The sequence below is a fragment of the Brienomyrus brachyistius genome, chromosome 17 (assembly GCF_023856365.1).
Source record: "Brienomyrus brachyistius isolate T26 chromosome 17, BBRACH_0.4, whole genome shotgun sequence".
NCBI lineage: Eukaryota > Metazoa > Chordata > Actinopteri > Osteoglossiformes > Mormyridae > Brienomyrus > Brienomyrus brachyistius.
In genome coordinates, this window is record NC_064549.1 from 615,531 (window position 1) to 631,787 (window position 16,257).

Sequence of the window (16,257 nt, forward strand, 5' to 3'; positions counted from 1 at the left end):
TTACAGAAGCAGGGAAGGGGAGGGGGGCACTGAGAGTGGGAGACACAGCAACCAACAGCAGGATGGATGGAGAGCACCGCAGCGTGACGGCTTACACAGCATGCGAGTGTGTGTGCGTTCAGCAAAGCAAGACATGGAGACGAACAGTCTGACTTTTATTAGGAAAGTGTGTAACTGTAACAAGCGTGTCAGTCAACGAACCAGGAAATTAAGTGCACTGCTGGGAGACAGGAGGTAGAGTCTAAATCAGGGCCATTTCTCTGTTCCTGAGCACCTGAGGGCATCTGAGTGATTCTTAAATAAAGGTGTACAGCCGTAATCAATGCTGGGCCTGGATGCTGATCACTGCACTTCACTGTGTTTGGGATGTTACACACCTAACTGTGCTTAGCTGGACAAAGGCACACAGAGTCACTGATTCCAGGCACGAAGGAGACATACGTCATTTTCTCACGTACCCTGCTCCCACATAAATTTCGCAGAAGACGTACCAGATGAGCGCACGCCAATTTGTGGGCATCTTTGGAGAAACAGTACCGTGCCAGAGTGTGCGAATGGCCGCGCACAGCCAGCCCAGGTGTGACAGTTCAGAGGCAGGGCAGCAGGTGGCAGTACAGAGCACACAGCACTGACATGACGGACAGGTAGAAAAGTGCAAAGCCTGCCAGGTGTGCTGGCGGAGCAGACCGGAGTGGGGGACCCAGTGAGAGCAAGGCCTTCACTGTGCCATACACGCCCACCCCCTGTGCGCCCAAAACATCCCCCACGGAACACAGGTGCTCCTTCCACAGGCAGGTATGAGATAGGATTTATGACGAGGGTGCAGGGAGGGCAGTGGAAACAGAGTAAACAGAAGCGGGTGGTTAGAGAAGAGGGAAAAAGGGAAGAGAAGAACAGGCCCGTTAGCAGCAGAACATGGCTGTTAGCTGTTTGAGCTACAGGTCGCCTGACCAGGGCTGAGGGCAGCCTCACCTGCGGGACACCCATCCTGCGGCAAGCCTCCAGGAAGTTCTCCACGTTCCGCCGGCACTTAGCCATGGTCAGTTTGGGCTGTGAAGCGAGGGCGCCGGCACGGTCAGATGGGGTGTGCGCACACACTCACAGACAGACAGCCAGACACAGGCCACTCACCACAGCTGGCGAAGGCACGTGAATACTAGGCACGGATCTGGGCCGCACGTGATTGGCCAGATGGCACAGCACGACCCCATCAGTCAAGGCGGCGCCCAGGTCGCTCGGTAGCGACACCTTGAGGCGAGTCTCGATATTCTGTGGGTTAGAGTACCGGGGTCAAACAGAGGTGAGCGAGACCGCAGAGCTAGCGCGTCACGGTGCCAGTGTGCCGTTCTTGCCTTGCGTAGCTGCTCCACCAACTCCAGCTCTTCTCCTACGGGACCGGAGGGCGACTGTGGGACGGGCTCCAGCGACTGAGGAGCCCCCTGATCTAATGGGGGGAGGCAGCCAAGTAGAGGGGCGTCACATAATGAGCATCCTGCGGGCCTGCAGGAGAGCGAGGCGGCTCGCTCAGCACTCACCTCTCCTCCGCTCCTCTCTCTGGCTCACGCGGAAGAGGAAGCTGTCGGGCCGCGAGGTAGGGCCTCGGTGGGAGGGCGGGGCCAGAGGACCCCGGTGGGAGGGCGGGGCCAGAGGACCCCGGTGGGAGGGCGGGGTGACAGGGCCGGCATAGGATGACGACTGGTAAGCTGGGGGGAGAGGACAGAAATATTAAGACCTCCCTTGTGATTAAAAACATAACGTGTTACAGGGTCAGAGGTCGCACTTACCTGGAGGAGACAGCGGGGACCGGTCTTCACCCAGCTAAGGAGAAGCAGGAGGGGGAACAAAGGGAAATTAGGGAACAAACGTAATGAATCAAGTGATATCGCTGCCATGGCAACATGACAAAGAGACATGGCTAGCAGGGGATGGTGACTGATAGGGAGGGCAGCCAGCGGAGACAGCCAATGAGAGCAACGCGAGGCATTGGGCAGGGGCCCAGATAGCTCAGGGCCTCTTACCACGAAAAGCGCAGAGTCATCCGTGTGCGTGGAGCGCCGGGAAGGACACTGGTTCTGCGGGAGATGGGGAACAAGCACACGTGTGAGCCGGGAGAACACGCCAAAGTGTGAGGGTGAAGATCGGGGGGGAAGGGGGGACCGCTCACCTCGTAGTCTGTGGGGCTTGACTTGCTGGGATTCTGTGCTGCTTTGTGCTGAGGATGGAAACAGATCAGTGATGAACTCGGCCCCCTTGAAAGCCAACCGGCCAACGCTCTCTCATCGTGACTCAGCGTCCCCACAGACTTTGCTGACCTTGACGTAGCTCAACGGCGCCTCCCTCTGTGCGCAGCGGCCTTTCTGTCTCTCCTCTTCGTAGCGCTGGGCGGCCAGCTGGGCTTCCCTCCTCACACGCTCCACGGTGACCCCTGACATTGCAGCATCGCATGCGCCCGTCTGCATCGCAACAAGGACAGGGAGACGCCTCAGACGGGTGGCACATGGGGGCGGGATGACGGGCGCAGCGAGGCGGGGGGGTATTCAAATACACGAAAGGCTCACGGGAACACTGACCTCCCGGGTGATGCGCCGCTCAATGTAGGCCATGAACTGTGAGCTCAGGCTGAGAGACCTCCGATGACCAGGCTCCTCCTCCTCCCCTCCACAGCTGTCAATGTAGTCTATCTGCTCTAGCTCAGACTCCACTGCGAATGAACCAGAGAGGAGTATGAGGGAGGGAGGGAGAGAGGGAGTGGGGGCAGAAGGAAGAGGGCCGGTAGAGGAGAGGCACTCACGAGAGCCGTTGGTCACTGGGGGTCCGCAGCGGCCCTCCTCTCTCTCCCGCTCTCTGCGTTGACGCTGCTGTTTGGTGATCTCGGCTATGCGCAGGGGCAGGTCAGCCAGCTCCTCTGCAGGCTAGGGAGGAGGGTGATACAGAGTGAGAACACACTCCAGCAAGCATGCTGTGAGAGCAGAAGGAACATCATTGGTTCCAAGAGAGAACCAATCAGATCGTAGAAGAGGTGGGCCCAAGCAACCAGAACAAGTGGGACCATGACATCTGATTGGTTGGTCCCATTTCCTCTCATTGCTTGAACCCACCTCCTCTACAATCTGATTGGCTATCTCTCTGAAGCAATCACTTTTCCTTCTGCCCTCAACATTTTTGTGCATGTAAAACTCCCATGAGCGTGGCTCTTACCTCATTACCGGACCACCGCCTGTAGCCGCTGTCCACGCTGTTGAAGCCAGAGTCCAGGGCCCCGTACGGCCGGCCGGAGAAGAGCTCCTCAGCACTGCAGGGAGAGACAGACACTCAGCCACGGCACGAGCAGACAACTGATGACAGACAAGGAGAAGAGCCAGGCGGGGGCTGGGGCCGGCTGCTGAAAGCATTAGATGAGATAAACACAGGGAAGGAGTTCTGGCCACCACTCAGATTTACACACTGCCAACGAGACGCTCCCCTCAGTGAGGTAAAGCCCTGTAATGCAGTGCGAGTCTAGCATCCAACAAAACATCAGTGACCTTTTGGAGAGCAGAAGAAATTCCTGTCGGTTTTTATTATATCTTATTTTGCATATTTTCTGATGTTACATTGTGTTTTTGTGTTCCAAGCACATATACACTTACCACCTAGATAAATAACGTACACACTTCCTTTGACTGCCTAAGACTTTCACAAAGTACGGTACGCAGTAATCAAATCACGGAGCCACAAGTATCAGTCCCATTCGAGCGAGGAGCCTCACCAAGAGCCAAAGGGCAGCGTTCTCCTCTCATACTCCGGCAGCTCTGGTGCTGCCTTACATGCCTCCATATTCAGGTATTTGAAGATATGGATCTTGCCCTTCATGCAGATCTGAGACACACGGAAACAGGAAGCTTGTCACGGCAGTACAGTGACACTCCCCCAGGCCCCACTGGTGAAGGGCCTTAGTCTCACCTGCGCTGGAGGGCTCTGCAGTGGGTTGTTGTCCAGTACAATGCTTTGCAGGTGACGCAGGTTGCGGTAGCACACAGGGATGGTCGTCACCTTGTTACACGACAGGTCCAGGCGCACCAGTGGCAGCTCTGCTAACTCTGTATGCAAGGACATCACAGCCAGTATTAAAGAGGGGGAGTGGGGGGCCGGGACAGGCAGCTGGGCAGGGTTACAGCAGAGGGTGGGCGGGGTCAGGACAGACGGCTGGGCAGGGCCACAACAGAGATGGGCGGGGTCAGGACAGACGGCTGGGCAGGGCCACAACAGAGATGGGCGGGGTCAGGACAGACGGCTGGGCAGGGCCACAACAGAGATGGGCGGGGTCAGGACAGGCAGCTGGGCAGGGCCACAACAGAGGGCGGGCAGGGTCAGGGCTGAAAGTCCCTGGCAGGTGGTACCTGGAGGCAGCCGCACTAGGTGGTTCCTCCGGATATTGAGGTCCCGCAGAGCCTCCAGCTGGCCAATCTGCGGCGGCAGCACCTGGATCTCATTGCAGCTAACATCCTAGGAGGACCATCACCACAGCGAAAGCATTTTAATTTTTTTTCAAAAGATAAGGCAACATGTAAAGCCCACACTTCCGCATACGTGAAGGACATTGCGAGTCACGCCGCATGGTAACTCACCAGCTCCGTCAGCTGCCGCAGCTGGCCCAGTTCCTCGGGGAGAGACAGCAGCTTGTTGTTGCAGGCTATCAGAACCTTGAGGGGAAGGCTACAGATGGGCCCGGGAAGCGTGGACAGCTGGTTCCGGCTGGCGTGAGCGATAAGAGACACACACTCAGATATAAGTGACTGGGAAGATACCGACTCTGCCGCTGCCCAGTTGCCGTGTGTCTGCATCTCACGGTGTGTTCATCACCTGATGTTGAGGTTCGTCAGTGCCTGCAGGTTCACCAGGTTCTCCGGCAGTGAGCGTAGGCAATTCTGGTAAAGGTTCAGGCTCTCCAGAGAGACCAGCGTACACACCTCCACCGGGAGTTCGGGAAGCCGATTCCGGGACAGGTCTGCACTCGCACAGGGAGGGCAAGAGAGGATCACAAACTGGAAAACCCACGTATCTAATGACACGGCCGTTAAAGTGCTATTAAGCTCCCCCTCGAGAAAACACACACACACACACGCCTACATAAGGACGGCATATACACGACAATGGCTGTGAACGACTCACTGTACAAGTCAGTCACCACCCCACCATGGCAGGTGTGCAGAGGTCATTGTGAAGATTGAGGCCCCACTGCAGGATGCCATCATCATGCTGTAATGTGTCACATAATGAGGCATGAGATGCACCACATGGCATATGAACCTGCCGGGTAGGGGATGGCACATACAGGTGCGATAGGACTTATCCAAGGCACAGCAGGGAGTAATCGGCTATGACAGCTGCCGTTAAGCCTTCACAACCCCCCCGTGCCAAAGAGACATGCGTCCCTCAGCTTCTCCAAGCGGGTCGTGTAATACCGGGTGTAAAGCGCCAGGTGTCCGGTCCTTCTGAGAAGACCCAGCTGTCCAGACCACAGTGGCTGCCGAGGCCTTAGATGCCTCTCGTACGCTGCAGCTGTGATCTGGGGTCAGGGATACAGGAAGCCTGGGCTCGAAGCCGTCCACTTCCTCACCAATAACATACAGTCAGCGTGCCTAGAGGCAGGACCATGGCTGGGGGGGGGTCAAAGAGTTCCTCCTTCATCTGGCACAATCTAATCAAACAAGATCTACAATAGGATTGCCGGGCATGCACTAACTTCTTCCAGTGCACAGACTGCTGTGGAGCCTTATACCAGAGATAGTCACAGCCAGCAGAAACACATTCAGAAAGAGAAGAATGATGCCCCTCAATCACAGAGGGGAGAATATGTACCTCTGTGCTCAATGGACAGACCTCCCCACTGCACAAACTACACAGTCTTCCTTGAGCCTTGTACATTCCTGACACACCAATCTGCCTTACCCCTACCCCATGTCCCCTGCTCCCCCTACCCAGCTGCCTGTCACACTAGCAATTACCTTAACCAGACCTTCTTAAACTCATCATTACCTTCATCTGACACCATGAACATACAGTTACGTCTCCCCCAGTGCTGCCTCAATTGCCTTTCTGGGGTCTCCCCAGTTCTCTGCCCCTTGATAGGGTGCCCATGACAACATCCTGGCTACTTTGCTTGCTCGCTCTCCCACCCTCCATCACAGCCTCCCTTTCTGACAGTCCATTTGCCAATTTCACCTCTGCCTCTTTTCCTTCCTCCGAATGACCTCTGCATTTTCTAACCTTGCCTTCCCGGGACACATAAGGGGATGGCCCATTCTCTGTTTCCACGAGTTTAGAAAGGATGACACTTGGAATAACATTGAGTGGAAGTATCTAATGAAATAAACGAACCCAGAGAATAGCAGCACAAACCTGTCACCAAACATGCATTAAGTACGGACGTCATTGTACAGTCAATTGCATCTTCCTCCTACTCTTGTACGTGTGAGCCCAGCTGGCTCTCAACTTAAACTATATACAGAATTCAGCACGGGTGACGAGTTTATGACGAGCGGGTAGCAACCGCGACAATGAATGTGTGAGCGTTTGAAATTGAGAGGGAGGAGAGACCGCGAAGTGAGCAGGAATGCACGACAGCCCAGCCCTTATCTTCCTAAGATCGGCCATCATCTCCACAACAGAGGAACAGTACACCATAAAAAACCTCAAACCGAAACCGGCTGCGGTGTACGGGGTCGGCCGCGGCCGGGTAGCGTGCTGGTGTGGGGCTGTTTTAATCTGCACGCCTCGCTGTTCTAGACTTAGGCGGACGTTTCCCGCGGTATTTATACGCGACACCAGCGGCCCTGTCGTATACTGCTACCTCAACGACAACCGTGGGGTTTCTCCGGACAGGAACAGGGATTTCTCACCCCCCTAACACAGCCCCCAGTCACGGGCCTCGTACTTCCAGGTGAAGCCTGGCAGCCTCCCAGAAGGGCCTCCTTCCTTAACACGTAAACAGCTGTGCCTCACACGCCCCTATTTATTCCCGGTCGCTCCATGGTCCAGTAGAGTCCCCTCCTTTTCCCGGGATCACCCTGACTACACGACGCCCCTTTCCCGGCCTCGCTCACCGGCTCGCGTAGTGTCCGTAAGGTCGTGGTTTGAAGCGCACTTCGGGAACTCCTTCAGTTTCCTGCCGCTGAGGTTAAGGTAGCCGTTAGCCGCCGCTTCCTCCAAGGCCCTGTCCAGAGACCGGTTCCAGGAGGTGACGCCCGCCGCCCCTACTCCATTACCGGGCGCGCCGGCCGCTCCGGCGCCGACTGGGAAAACGGGTCCGGGACTGTCTGCAGACAGTAACAACGCAGCCGCCATTACAGCTAACTCCCACTGTCTTGGTCCTAGGCGTAGTGGACCGACCAGCTATGCGCATGCGCAGCCAGCGAGGGCTGCCTGCAATGACAGGCAGGGGAGAGGCCGGAAGAATCTGAGCGTGCGCAGTGCGGAAGGGTGACGCCAGTCGGCAAAACAAACCGAGCGCGTGCCATGTCATGATGTTGTGATTTATTATTGAATCTGAAGAAGATCAATACTTGAAAAAATGGGGACGCGTAGGATGATCAGGCGTAATAAATTACACGATTTATAATGAAAGCCAATAAAATCGTTGCGACAACTTTATAATTGTAAATATTTGGTATACACAACAGGAATTGTTAGTATTTGTATACTGAGTTTTGTTTATGACAATAATGTTTCTCAATCGGAGATTAAAATGGAGGATTTTGACAGCATTTCATTATTTTTAAATAGTTATTTTAAAGATCTAATTGTCTATGAAACTCATGAAAGTCATCCATCCACTACAGGTGAAATAAGACGCTACATACTGTCCATTCATCCATCCTTACATTTTCCAAACCGCTTATCCTTCTGGGTCGCGGGGGGTCCGGAGCCTATCCCGGAAGCAATGGGCACGAGGCAGGGAACAACCCAGGATGGGGGGCCAGCCCATCACAGTATTCATTATATGGTGATAATAATTTTTGGCACTCCAGTACTGATGGTTCTTGGTGATACGTATTGAGCAAACAACACAGAGTTACAGGTGACCAGATTCTTTGTGCACAAACTGGAACGTAATATTCTGACTTATAGAAGTGACATGCTTCCAGATGAGGGCTCACACACTTCCCTGAGAAGTATGTGCAGGATCCGACTCTTTTTAAAATTGTTTTTGTGTCTTACTAGTTCATTAAGTTATGTGCTTAATTATGCATGTTTTGAAAAAATACTATTTGAATTTAGACTCACTACAGAGACCATCTTTGCCGACTGAGTCTGACTTCTTTTGATCACAGCTTCATGTACCTACATTATGTTAGTATGACGCTGAGCAGGATAAACAGTTGAAGAATGGATGACTTTCATATATAGTATTCTCTGTACATTTCGACAAAATAACATATCTCAGGTATATATACAGTGACATTATAACCATAGGTTACTTCAGGCTACTAAGCAAATGTACAGCAATAATACAACAAATATACGCTGAAGTACATGAACAGCCAGTGGGCTATTTATAAAAACTCCATATCCCACAATGCTGTGCACACGGTAATGCGTCAAACCGCGTGGCCGAAGAGCTCATGCGCGTTCCTTGACGGGGCCGGTGTATCATGGCGACGTACGTGGATATTCTTAAGAGCGAGTTTCCTGAAATTGACACCGAAGTCTTCGATTATATCACAGGTGAGAAGGACATCGGTTTCTTCCATGCGTCTAAAACAAAGTAAATGGTACACGATTAATTCAGTATGGTATATTTGAAGGCTAGATAAGGAAAAGGAGCAGTTTGAATGGCAGAAGCGACCAGTCATCGCTGAAGACAACGGGGTTGGAAGGGGAAACGTAATTTACAGTTGCCCTATTAGCGTTTTAAAAGGAACAGTCTTTATATTTTTTATTGATTGATCCGTAATGAATTCTAGTGGATTTCTTGCGTTTTATTAGGTGTACTGGAGAGTTGACTTTACGGTGCATGGCCCATTTGCCTGGGTGGGATATGATGCCCCCTTCAGGTCAGGAAAGAGAGACTGCCCCTTAAACTCCCCACGCGCTAACATTTAGCGTGTGTGTTTGTTTGTTTGATTGTTTTTTGTTTGTTTGTTTCCATGCGCTAGGTGTATTGAACTGCGGAGGATCTGATTTTGAGGATGGAGAGGAGGTATTTGACGCGATTGGAGGGGTCCTACAGGAAGTGTCGGGGGACTGTAAGAATGAAGAGGACATTCGAGGTATCTGTCTGCAGATGTTCAACACGCTGAAGCTGTGAGTACCCACCAGGGCTTAGACTGGCCAGCATGTTGACCAGGGTGGTCTTGCCAGAGCTGTTCCAGCCAGTCACCTCCCTTCTCTTCACACTGCCTTCTCCTACCACATCAGTAAGAGCCCCTGCTTTTATATTTCTCTGCAGCAATAGCTGCCATCAGGTACAGAGGCAAGTCCTCTTGGATGCCCCCGTCCAGCTGTCCCAGATCTCCGCAGAGTGCGGTAAGGCCCACTGTAGTTTTCTTTGCTTACTCAGGCCCCATAAATTATTCTGAAATCCCCACTTTCTCTTCCATGTTATTTCTTTTTTGGGGCTGCGTGTTTTTACGTTTCTTGATTTGAGCCTGTAATTTTCACACGCTCCCTTTGCTGGTGTGTCTCTCCTCAGAGAGTGCTTCCAGTGATGTCCAGGGGATCTGGATGATGAAGCGCGGACAGAACACGGTGAGGCGTCCTCCCCTTCCGTGCTCGGAGGTGTAATGGGGAGCTGTGTAACCAGGTTTCCGCTTCCCCGACAGACTGTGGACGCCAAGAAGCTGGAGAAGGCAGAGGCTAAGTTGAGGGCCAAGCATGAGAGGAGGAACGAGCGCGATGCCCTGAAAACTACGGCCCCACTGTGAGCTCCTGTCCTCCACAGCCTGACACTAACCCCTTGCCTGTTGTTTTTTTCCCTGACTGGCCTGTGATTGTGGCTGTTTTTGCACCAGGGTTCTGGACGAGGCATCGGCCAGCCAAGCCAGCAGTAAGAAGGACAGCCGTGTGGACCAGTCGGGGAAGAATCGGAGCTATGACATTCGCATTGAGAACTTTGATGTGTCATTCGGGGAACGGTAAGCACAAAGGGCCCAAGGCAGGGATGGGAACAAGTCACTCCTTCGTGTGTCAAAATATTACAGGTGTCAAGTCATGTGCCCTCAAATCCAATTTGAGTTCAAGTCTTTCCATCATCATTTTCTTTCAAGTCATCAAATTTGTGACTCGAATCCAAGTCAAGTTGTGAGTCATGTAACTTGAGTCCCTACCTATGTCAGATTTTTTTTCCTTTATTGAATAAAACTTGCTGCAGAAAAAACCCACCACAGTAAGAGGAGGACACAAGACTCAAGTCTTAGACTCAAGTCTTCTCGAGTCATAGGGTCCAAGTCTCGAGTCATTATCCTCAAGTCCAAGTCAAGTCCAAGTTTTGTGGCTCCCTTTGTGAGTCCCCACCTCTGACCCAAGGGGCACAGTGTGTATCAAGCCTAACTGGCTGCGGGTGTTATTTAATGAGGCTCTGTTCCGCAGGTCCCTGCTGCAGGGGGCGGAGCTGTCGCTGGCCAGTGGGCGTCGGTACGGCCTGATTGGCCGGAACGGCTTGGGCAAGACCACCCTGCTGAAAATGCTGGCCAGTAGGAACCTGCGTGTGCCCGCACATTTGTCCATCCTGCACGTGGAGCAGGAGGTGGCCGGCGACGACACCACAGCCCTGCAGAGTGTGCTAGAGAGCGACAGCGTGCGTGAAGGGCTGCTGGCCGAGGAGCGGCAGCTCAACGCTCACATTGCCAGCGGCACGTGAGTCTGCCGCCTCTAGGAACGGTGCCTCATGTGCAAAATTAGCCTGAAGATGCAGGCCGGTTGACTGATGGGAGCAAATGGGGGTGACTGGCGGAGGGCCTTTTGGGCACTAGAGGGCACAAGATGCACTCATCTAACGGGTCCTGTGTCTGTAATTTGTTTTTCCTGTCCAGCATGGCCATCCCCCTTCTCACTTTATCTCTAAACAAGTTTGTCCTTAACCTAAAAGGCAGAACGATGATTGAGATGTGCTTTCCTTCTCCTGCGTTTCTGTCACAGGGCTGATAGCCAGGACAGTGTCCGACTATCAGAGGTATATGCTAAACTGCTGGAGATCGAGGCTGACAAGGCCCCGGCCAGGTAAGTGTGTAATGAGTAATAAAAACCTGTTAAGTAATAGGTCTGTAATGAGTAACATTGAACAAATGCAGCTGAATATTCTTTTAGCAGCCAGACATCAGGCCAGTCGCAAGCACACATGACTCATCCTTGTTCTTCTGTTTTAGAGCCTCCGTCATCTTGGCGGGCTTGGGCTTTTCTCCCAGAATGCAGCAGCAGACGACAAAGTGAGTGCTCCCCCTTGTGACTGAAGTGTTGGCATGCAGGTATTCCGATATGTTGGAGTGAATTATGGGTGCATTCCCTCTCTGCAGGGAATTTTCTGGAGGCTGGAGGATGAGGCTGGCGCTGGCCAGGGCACTGTTTGCCCGGTGAGTTTCCCTTCGTCTTTATTCCTGTTTTCCCCTTCAGTCTGATCCGTGTTTTTTTTTAATTTTGTAAATTCACCCCTCCATTGTTTCTCTGTTTTTCAGGCCTGATCTTTTGTTACTTGATGGTAAGTAGACCTCCAGTTTTATCGTGAGGAGAACTGGATGATTGGATTGATTCAAATACAGACATACTAGTATTATAACTAATAATACTAAAAGTATTTCTGCTACTCATTAGTGTTTGGGTTAAATATTTTTCTCATGGTCCCGTAGCAGGGCCCGCTTCGAATGTTCTGGTGCCTTAAAATCTAAGGGTGTGTCCGAGATTGCATCCTTGTTTGTTAAGTAGTAGGTGAAATGTAGTATGTGAAATAAGCAGTATGTACAAATCTTTAGTATGGGTGAACTGTACCCAGATGTCATGCTACATTCTGTGCAATTCTGAAGTGTGCAAATGATGGACGCTATGCTAATCTGCAAGTCTATTGTAGTGGGAAAGAACATTGCTTGCTCCAAATGTTTTGTCAGTATGGCAGTTGAAGTGCCATCACTGTACAAATTTAAGTAGAACATAATGCACGGTAATATAAGTTCACGCATATGTGATTTTTCCATTGATAACTTTTGCTGATGTCAAGCTATGCTATTGGTAAACATCCATGTCAAGCAATATGAAAGTTGCCGACTGCAGTGAACCTGGCTGCATGCATAGTATCATGCACTGATAAATACAGTATGTACTACATTATGTACTGTACATTAATGGCTGTATAGTAGGCTTCTGATCAGTATCTATTTTGGACACACCCTGAGACCTGCTCTTTACTGCTGTACATCACTGTCACGATTTCTGACTCTGGTCTGCTCTCCATCAGAACCCACCAACATGCTGGATGTCCGGGCTATTCTCTGGCTGGAAAATTATCTGCAGGTCTGCCTCCCGCATTTAGACATGCACGCTGGTCCTCCCCCTTGTATCCCAGGAGCTCACCTCCCCCATCTCTCTTGCCGATGTGCAGACATGGCAGTCCACCATTCTGGTGGTTTCCCATGACCGGAACTTCCTGAACGCCGTGGTGACTGACATCATCCACCTGCACTCCCAGCGGCTGGAGAGTTACCGTGGCAACTATGAGAACTTTGTCAAAACCAAGGAGGACCGTTTGAAGAACCAGCAAAGGGAATATGAGGCCCAACTCCAGTACAGAGAGCATATCCAGGTAACACTGCGTAGGTTATGGGTTCAAATCCCAGGGAGCCAAACATAAATTATAACCCTTTCCTCTGCAGTCACTTTGAGTTTAAATGTCAGATAAATGAACAAAAAGGTAATATTATGCATGTTTAGACACAGTGAGCCATTTCCAGGTGTGTTGTGTGTTTTGTATATGTACAGGAACACTAAAAAACCTGTACTTTAAAAAATAAAGGCAAAAGTACAAAGGATAGTCACATACCCCATCTAACTGTTAAGGAAAATAAACAGATTAATATATGCAGATGATAGCAAAACTTGAGTGTCGCATAAAGCCTTATTTTTGGATTATGGTCCTTGCTTAACACTGATTTGGTTACTTGGTCAGCTGTGGGATTCGAACTGGCAACCCTTGAACACAGAGCCAGCTGAGACACATTGTCCATTAGGGTCAAGTAGTGATGGCCAAAATGATGCTTTGTGAGCCATTTGCTATATTTTCTGACCCCACTAGATGGTGCTCTTGGTTTACTTTGGTGCATACGCTGAGCGCCATCTAGTGGAGACAGAAAATACAGCAAATGGTTCATGAAATTTTGTCTTGCCCATTACTGCAGTCAGGTGTAAGCACACCACACGCACAAACGCACAGGTAACAAAGCTTTGTGTGCCCATCTCGCAGGTGTTCATTGACCGCTTCAGGTACAACGCTAACAGAGCTGCACAGGTGCAGAGCAAGCTGAAACTTCTGGAAAAGCTGTGAGTCTCCTGTTGGTCCGTCGTCCTGTCTGTTCATCTTTGGGATATTTCAGCTTCATCAGTGTTTTGCACATTCGCTGATGCTTTTTTTTGGCACCTTACAGCCCTGAACTGAAGCCGATTGAGAAGGATTCGGAGGTGGTTTTACGGTCAGTGTCTACATGCCGTGCTCTGAGCCAGAATTTTCTAACATATTCCCATTTGTGCACTGAAATGGTTTCATCTCATGCTTCTTCCAAACCATCTATAGCACTGCCATTGCACATACAGCATACCTCCTCAAAAAAACCTTTTGTAGAAGCAGTGTGTGATTATGGAGTTTTACAGCCAGGGAATGTCAATGCTGGGAGAGCGGAATTGGTACCTGCTAAGGGTCCAGTGGCCACCAGGGGGCCTCACGCATCTAATCATCCTCTCAGAATGGGAAGAAAGGTGACATATGATGGCTAGGATGGCCCTGGGTATGAAAACTGATGTACGTGGAAGACACTGGAACTTCATGACGTTCTTTTCTATAGCCGGAGCGGTGTGTGTGTGTTGCTGCAGGTTCCCAGATAACTTCGAGAAGCTGTCTCCCCCGATTCTGCAGCTGGATGAATTGGAGTTCTACTATAGCGCTGATCAGCGTCTTTTCTCCCGGTTGTGTGTGTCAGCTGACCTGGAGTCCCGCATCTGCGTGGTGCGTACCGCTAACGCTAATGATAATGCTAACGCTAATGCTAATGCTAACGCTAATGCTAATGCCGCCGCTACGTCGCTAAACCAGGAAGTGTGGCAGCATCATGAACTGTGCTCTCTGTGCAAACCGCCTCAGGTTGGTGAGAACGGTACAGGGAAGTCCACCATGCTGAAGCTGCTGTTAGGGGACCTGACACCTGTCAGTGGCATCCGACACGCCCACAGGTGAGTGCGGGGCCTGGTCGCACCTCAACGTGTGCCCCCCCCCCGTGGTCATAGGGGAGAGTCAAGATGGGGCTTTGTCTCACAGGAACCTGAAGATTGGCTACTTCAGTCAGCACCACGTGGACCAGCTGGACCTCAACGTGTGCTCCATAGAGCTTCTGGCCAATAAGTTCCCAGGTACGACCCCCCCGATCTGCAATAGCACATGTGGAATTGGACCCTGACCCGCCTGTGAAACGTGCTATAGGGCGGTGTGTTGCTCTACGGGTTAGGATCATTGGTCTTTGGTTCAAATCCCGAAGACCTTGCTTTCTCAAGAGAAAGTAAATGTATGCAGTGCCTGCTACATCCCCGTGACTCCTCTTTACTTCAGGCCGACCGGAAGAAGAGTACCGCCACCAACTGGGGAGGTATGGCATCACGGGCGAGCTGGCAACACGACCCGTGGCCAGCCTGTCGGGGGGGCAGAAGAGCCGCGTAGCCTTCGCTCAGATGACCATGCCCAGGTGATCCCTGCTGCTCAGGCATCTCTAGACGATCTCAGACTCGTACACAGACATACTTATTAGCCCGTGCTTGTGATGTGTTGACTTCTGTTCTTTTGTGTTTCGCAGCCCCAATTTCTACATCTTGGATGAACCTACCAATCATCTAGACATGGAGACAATTGAGGCTTTAGGGAAAGCACTCAACAAATTCAAAGTGGGCATCTCTTCTGGATGTGCATCGCTGCCTCCTGCTGGTAGCTATGTGAGTCTGACATGTTGTAAATTCCATCTTCCCTCTTTCCGTTCCAGGGCGGGGTCATCTTAGTCTCCCATGACGAACGACTCATCCGCATGGTGTGTAAGGAGCTGTGGGTGTGCGAGGGAGGCACAGTCAGGCGTATGGAGGGGGGCTTCGACGAATACCGTGACATCCTGCAGGAGCAGTTCCGCAAGGAGGGTTACCTGTGAGACCGGTGGGATTCTTTGTGCCGAAGGACAAAATCATGATCAACTGATCTGCTGGTCCACATGACTCCCCCACTGCCAATCAGCACCCTCTGGGGAAGACTGAACAATTTGTTTGATAGGTTCTCAGCATCCCTGCAGTTCACCCCTTCCCAGCTCCATCCTCCAATCACCTGAAACTGTCGCAGTCCGTAGCCCCGCCTCCTGAATGTGCTGATTGGACTACAGCACAGCTGTGACAGGCTGTGGGAGGGGCCAGCTCTCCCAGGAAGTTGCTGTTGGTTGCTTTGTTTTACCAGTGTGGAGGCTGCTATCCTCCTGGACGTGTGGCCTGGAGCAGATTGAGTGCTGTTTTTACCCCTCTGAGCCACCATCAGTTCACCATAAGCATGGTGGGAGGAATCTATATACATTCATCCATATATAAAATTATTATGAACCTAAATCAGATTTTGCCCATTTTCGATGCTGTACCTAACTTATAAATAGCTGTTTTGAATTATTCATTACAACATGCTAATAAATGAATAAAACACAAAAGTGCAGTTTGAGTCGTGGTTCTTCCAGGAACATTACGCTTCATACGTGTGGTTGGTGGAGTTAATTATTAGCACATTGAGGGCCAAACTCTGGATTTATTATAAACTTTATGCCATGGGGGGGTCATGTTTGTGACGGCTGCTTTCTGGCCACATGAGGAGTCAGGACAGAAGTCCTGTGAAGTTCATGTTGCTGTTTTCTTACACATTTTTCTCGGTTGTGATAAAAAGGAAACTGAGGGAACACAAAACAAGCCAGAGAGGTTGGTGTTACTGTGATTTGTTCTCAAGACACAGAGTGTGGATTTTGTTTAAGGCTTCACTTCAGGTTAGTTGGGCGGGGAACCGTAGACCCCTGG

At 51.2% G+C, this 16,257-nt stretch overlaps 2 protein-coding genes across 3 annotated transcripts; one reads left to right on the forward strand and one right to left on the reverse strand.

Moving 5' to 3' along the window:
• Nucleotides 1–142: 142 nt before the first annotated feature.
• lrch3 (leucine-rich repeats and calponin homology (CH) domain containing 3) lies at nt 143–7,393 on the reverse strand. The gene is made up of 18 exons (XM_048980293.1): nt 7,086–7,393; nt 4,843–4,987; nt 4,608–4,734; nt 4,380–4,485; nt 3,943–4,079; nt 3,749–3,858; nt 3,199–3,292; nt 2,792–2,912; nt 2,571–2,701; nt 2,313–2,453; nt 2,165–2,212; nt 2,019–2,072; nt 1,785–1,818; nt 1,536–1,703; nt 1,353–1,444; nt 1,132–1,269; nt 973–1,050; nt 143–782 (listed from the first exon to the last, which is right to left on the reverse strand). The coding sequence occupies exons 1-18, from the start codon at nt 7,324–7,326 to the stop codon at nt 588–590; spliced, it is 2,160 nt and encodes a 719-aa protein (XP_048836250.1). The 5' UTR covers nt 7,327–7,393; the 3' UTR covers nt 143–587.
• Nucleotides 7,394–8,558: 1,165 nt separating this feature from the next.
• Nucleotides 8,559–15,899, forward strand: abcf3 (ATP-binding cassette, sub-family F (GCN20), member 3). 2 transcript variants are annotated; one of them, XM_048980295.1, is made up of 22 exons: nt 8,576–8,706; nt 8,968–9,035; nt 9,138–9,285; nt 9,431–9,507; nt 9,674–9,729; nt 9,804–9,901; nt 9,993–10,115; nt 10,570–10,836; nt 11,119–11,199; nt 11,346–11,405; nt 11,493–11,549; nt 11,652–11,674; nt 12,425–12,480; nt 12,569–12,769; nt 13,427–13,503; nt 13,608–13,652; nt 14,050–14,182; nt 14,318–14,406; nt 14,492–14,583; nt 14,780–14,912; nt 15,021–15,108; nt 15,204–15,899. In XM_048980295.1, exons 2-22 carry the CDS (start codon nt 8,996–8,998, stop codon nt 15,360–15,362), a joined length of 2,103 nt encoding a protein of 700 aa, XP_048836252.1. In that variant the 5' UTR covers nt 8,576–8,706; nt 8,968–8,995; the 3' UTR covers nt 15,363–15,899. The 2 variants fall into 2 exon arrangements, with proteins under 2 accessions (XP_048836251.1, XP_048836252.1); XM_048980294.1 differs by lacking the exon at nt 8,968–9,035 and having other exon boundaries at nt 8,559–8,706.
• The last annotated feature ends 358 nt before the right edge of the window (nt 15,900–16,257 follow it).

Coding starts and splice junctions, on each gene's coding strand:
- abcf3 (XM_048980294.1), top strand. CDS start 8,634: ATGGCGACGTACGTGGATATTCTTAAGAGCGAGTTTCCTGAAATTGAC. Junction 9,508..9,673: donor CCAGATCTCCGCAGAGTGCG/GTAAGGCCCACT, acceptor GTCTCTCCTCAG/AGAGTGCTTCCAGTGATGTC. Junction 14,913..15,020: donor GCTCAGATGACCATGCCCAG/GTGATCCCTGCT, acceptor TGTGTTTCGCAG/CCCCAATTTCTACATCTTGG.
- lrch3 (XM_048980293.1), bottom strand. CDS start 7,326: ATGGCGGCTGCGTTGTTACTGTCTGCAGACAGTCCCGGACCCGTTTTC. Junction 4,080..4,379: donor CCTAGTGCGGCTGCCTCCAG/GTACCACCTGCC, acceptor CCTTGCATACAG/AGTTAGCAGAGCTGCCACTG. Junction 1,051..1,131: donor ACGTGCCTTCGCCAGCTGTG/GTGAGTGGCCTG, acceptor CTCGCTTCACAG/CCCAAACTGACCATGGCTAA.